The sequence below is a fragment of the Lycium ferocissimum genome, chromosome 10 (assembly GCF_029784015.1).
Source record: "Lycium ferocissimum isolate CSIRO_LF1 chromosome 10, AGI_CSIRO_Lferr_CH_V1, whole genome shotgun sequence".
Classification (NCBI taxonomy): Eukaryota; Viridiplantae; Streptophyta; class Magnoliopsida; order Solanales; family Solanaceae; genus Lycium; species Lycium ferocissimum.
In genome coordinates, this window is record NC_081351.1 from 44,011,843 (window position 1) to 44,016,859 (window position 5,017).

Consider the following 5,017-nt stretch of genomic DNA (forward strand, 5'->3'; position numbering starts at 1 on the left):
AGAACTTAAATTCTAAATACTAACGGTGCAAAGAACATTTACACAACCAAAACGCTTATAAGCTAATTATAGGTAAATTCTTATGATAAAAATGATAACTAACCTAGTATCACAAATTAAACTTTAAAACCTTTGAACAGTCGATGCAGATTTTTTTATTTTTTTTAAAACTTAAGTCCTTCCTGAAACCTGATATATTATACTGTTCGAGAAAGGAAATACCTTGTACCAGCATAAAGATTGACCTAAGAGCGGAGTATGAAGGCAATGAGAAGCTTTTTCTTCTATGGTTTGGAAGAAAATATAATTTCTCCATTAAAAAGTCATTTGTCCATATATAGGGGGGAACATGAAACAAATGTCCTTGACCAAACATTTAACACATGAAAGGAGTCAGAGTAACATAAAACCAACAAGTTCTCAGTCCAAAAGAGTAAACAAACAGAACCGAATGGCTTATACAGCCAAAAAGATTGTCCAGCATAGATTTTACATTAACGAATATGTACAAGGCCTAGTTCCACCTTTTGGTCCTCTTTTGCCTTTCCCCCCCTCTAATGAAGGCCTCCAAACTTGGAAATTTCCCTCCACAGAACAACACTCAGTGAGCTGGATGGAGAACACGTGCACGGTGTGCTTGAACAGAACATGCACAGTGCACTGATGTTAAGTTCAAGCAGCCGCTAATGATGAGGGAATGTCGTCCGGGGCACGTGTGCAGAGCAGGAAATGCTTCGCAAACTGCCTGAACGGCAGGAGGTGTGAGAGCAGTGCACTGGCTGATGTTTAGATTCATAAGCCCTTCGTCCTCGTACCTGTGCTTCTTCATAGACGCCCACATCTCGTGCTTGTTTTTGACACGACTCTGAGCCAGAGAGTACATTGCTCTGTCTGTGATGTTCTGGCAGAAGTAAAGACCGAGGGATCTTAAGTGAGGGCAATTGTTTGCCAAAGCAATCACACTCTCATCTGCAGCATAGATAATAGCTTACATTAAATGGATGAAGAAACCAAGAAAAATGACTCCAATTAGAGGCATCGGCAACTTTATCTCAAACTTCACTATGTGGCCTAGTGATCAATGAAGGGACGAGAACCATGAGGTCTCGGGTTCAAATCTCAGCGGGGACAAAAATACAGGTGATCCCGGACACCAAAATTACCAAAAATAAAAAGGAGAGAGATCCTAAGGCCATCTCAAGACTCTGGGACATCCCTGAATACACACAAGCCAACGAGAGGAAAGACAGACCCCTCTAAGCTACTTAGAACATGGCTGTCTTGTAAACCAAAAGGGTAAAAAACAACAGGGAAAACTATGTCACAATTGCTCCAGATCCTACACCAAAAGATCTAGTACCTAATGTGCATTTCATCACTCATTTTCAGACACAAATACACAGGAGCTTACTGGCAGCCTTACTAGTAATGAGTAAACCAGAGCTTTTAATCTTCACCAACAAAGTCATAGTCCAGCCCTTACCAAAATCAAGGAGGATTCATCAGTGGAACCTTACAGGGAAAGGATTTGTGGTTGATAATAAAATCTAAAGTAAGGTCCTCATATGCATCCAAATATGTTTTGACTCTTGTTAACATTTCCTAGAAGACAATACCTTGCATGACTATCCCCTGCCAGTTAGTTACTAACAGGACATGAATACATTGTTTTCTTTGATAATATATGCTATACATAAAATCTCCAGAGTGCTTGAATACAACTTACAACAACCGAATTGATTATCTTCATGCATAAGGATACTAGATTACCTAGTAGAAAAGATTGAAAAATCATCACAAACCTCCCTTATTTCTTTTCTATTGCAATTTCTGGATTATTATATGATGATTTTTGAACTTTCCATATATAGAAAAGAAATAGAAAGAGGTAGACTAGAAATGACATCTGTTATGTCAATGACACCAAAGGGATATTAAATGAATCGAATTGGGATATGTCTTCAGCATAGGCTAATCCCAGTCAGTTTAGTAGTAAACATACCATTGTTAAGGGAAGACATTAGATACGAAATGTAACCAGATACATGTTTTACCTGTTATAAGGACACAGCCACACAGATCAAGGAGTCTGAGATCAGGACACCCATAAGCCAAACTCCTTACACCTTCATCACCAACTTTGTCACACCAACCTAGATTTACAGTCTGCAATCTGTTACAGTAATAACCAATAGCCTGCAAGAAGTAACAAGAATCATTTCAGTTAAGATGAACCAATGGTTCTCTTGAAGGGCTTTTTTCATTTTTAGACCTTTGGCGAAATTAATTACGGGCGCTACCAAAATATACAAAACTTATACGATGACTATGTATACAGTATGTATATTATATGCATATTTATGTATATTCTTAATATACAAAACCTATACATTTGTTGGCTATTACTCTTTTGAGATGTTCAAGAATGTAATTATCCGTTTTTTGAACTACTCCCATAGGTCATTTAAGAGGTCAAGACATATACCTTCAATGCTTTATCGGTTGCAGCTTTAACACAACCACAAAGGTTTAAGACTCTTAGTTTTCGGCAACGCTCAGCGAGATATGCAACTGCATTATCACTGAAAGCAGAGCAGCCACTGATATTCAGCTTCGTGAGGTTTGGACAGCCATGAGCTAAAGCATAAAGGGAACGGTCAGTTAACTTGAAACTTTTGCTAAGATCAAGGTCTTGCAATTCATGACAGTGATTGGCAATTGTCTCGACGCCATCATCCTCAAGTTGTGGTAAATCTTGTCTAAGAATTAGAACCTCCAGCTTCGTGAACTTGGGGGCAAGTGTTAGCACTAAGTTGTTCATATTCCTCTTGCACCTGAGGAAAAAATTGTTGCAGAAACTTAGAAACCTATATAACACCACAAACCAACAAGGGAAAGATTATTCACATATACAAGTTTTTATCAGCAGTTTTAAATTGATACATGAGGCCACAGCTATCTAATGCTCCCTCCGTCCTACTTTATTCCGTCCTACTGCGACACTCTTTCCTTTTTGTTAAGTCCCAAAAGATTGACACCCTTCTATATTTAAGTAACAATTTAGTTTTAAACTTCCCATTTTACCTTGAGATGATTAATAGCCTAAGGGCTTATTTTGGACCACAAATCTTAAAAAAAAAAAAAAAAAAAAAAAAAAAAAAAATCCTTTTATTCTTAAACTCCGTGCCCCGTCAAATTAAATCAGGACAGAGGGAGTAATCGATATCTATGCAATCGACTTCACAAGAATACCAACACTCAGAATACTACCAGCAAATTAGGGAAATACAACCAAATTATAACAAACAAGAGGTGATAATAAACCAACTCTACAAATCAAGAATTTGGCAAGCAAGAAAGAGGACAACTTGTAAATGAGCCCCAAAAAAGAAAAGCAAAAATATGAAATAAAGGCAAAAGCACAACCATCCCCAAGCTATGTGTTCTCCTGTTCAACATTTCTGCACACTAATTAACACATAGATATAACTTTCAGAAGTCCAGGATGATCACATAGACAAAAAAAAGGTATAAACTTGCCACAAAACAGAGCAATAACAAGTATACTATGACTATATTTCATCCAAGTCTTGCACTTACCAATCCTAATTAGGGAAAAAATAATTCCGTCAACCCTCTTAACATCTAATCTTAGTTTCAAACTCAAAGCTTTCTTCAAGAACTTCTACAAACCCCCTCCCCCAAAAAAGTAAAAATAAATAAATGAAAACCTCCATTCAGTTTTCCAGTTGATCATTTATACATGACACCTCAAATAGATTGATCAGGCATATAGGGCTAAGATAGCTAAAAAACAAAACTTTATGTTGACTTGACTCCCGATTTCAATATAAGATCATTTACAATCAAATAAATGAAGAACAAGAATTACCCCTCAGCAATCACATCATAAAACTGTGAAATTTTGTTTACAAAAAACAAGAAAGCAAAGAAAGTGATATACCAAGAAAGGGAAAGATGAGTGAGTCCCCAAGAAATAGCATCTCTCCAACCACTACAAACACCAGAAGCAACAATCACAGCCCTATCATCGAGAAGTGATGCAATCCTTAACAACAACTCCATAGGTATATCTTTCCACTCTTCGATCACCCCACTCCCCATTTTACAACTGCTACTATTCACCATCAGCTTCTCCAAACTCAAGTCTTCCACCCCTATCATTTCCTATTCAAAGTTCTTGCCTTTCTAAAAAAAAAACTTCCACCTATATTTATACAAAGGCACAGAGGACAAAGCCCAAAAAAGAATATCCTTAAAACAAAAATATATAGAGAGAGAGAGATGAGTTGAAGTTAAAGTAAGAGATAGACTTTAGCGTATACTACTGTTGTAATAGCAGTATTTCTAGGCAAAAGGGTGTTTTTGGGGAAACAAGTTAGCAACATGTGTCATCACCCAAGTTGAACACACAAAGTAAAGTCTGACCAGAAAATTCTAGAAAAACATAATGCTTTTGGAATTTGGATATGAAAATGAAAATACGGAAAAGGTCCAAAAATACCCCTAATGTATGGGAAATGGGCCACAAATACCTCCATCCACCTATCAGTGCCTAAAAATATCTCCATCCACCTATTTGGTCCAAAAATACCCCCAACCTATTTTTTTGGCTCAAGAATACCCCTCAAACTAACACCCTAATTTTGATGGTATTTTTTCAATTTTAAAATGCTCCTTGGCTTGTTTTGATTGGCCACATATATTATTTAATTTAAAAATTAAACTCCACCCGAAATCCAATCCCGTTGAGCCATTTTTTAAAACCCACATTTCATTCGAAGAATATAAATGAGACAATTCTTGGGTGAAACTTCTTCCATTAATTGGATACACAAAGATGGTACTATTATCTTTCTTTCATTTTCTTATTATATGACATAATTGCCTCACAGTTTGAAGACATACAAGACAAACTTGAGATAGATTTCTATTTGAAAAGTTAACCTTTATCTCTTCTATTCTTGGTCAATAAACAATTCATAGAGTTCAATAT

At 36.5% G+C, this 5,017-nt stretch overlaps 1 protein-coding gene across 1 annotated transcript; it reads right to left on the reverse strand.

Annotated features, from left to right (window-relative positions):
* Nucleotides 1-259: 259 nt before the first annotated feature.
* On the reverse strand, nucleotides 260-4,355 carry LOC132034007 (F-box protein SKP2A-like). Its single transcript, XM_059424212.1, has 4 exons — nucleotides 3,965-4,355; nucleotides 2,486-2,834; nucleotides 2,055-2,196; nucleotides 260-969 (listed from the first exon to the last, which is right to left on the reverse strand). The coding sequence occupies exons 1-4, from the start codon at nucleotides 4,183-4,185 to the stop codon at nucleotides 602-604; spliced, it is 1,080 nt and encodes a 359-aa protein (XP_059280195.1). The 5' UTR covers nucleotides 4,186-4,355; the 3' UTR covers nucleotides 260-601.
* Between the last annotated feature and the right edge of the window lie 662 nt (nucleotides 4,356-5,017).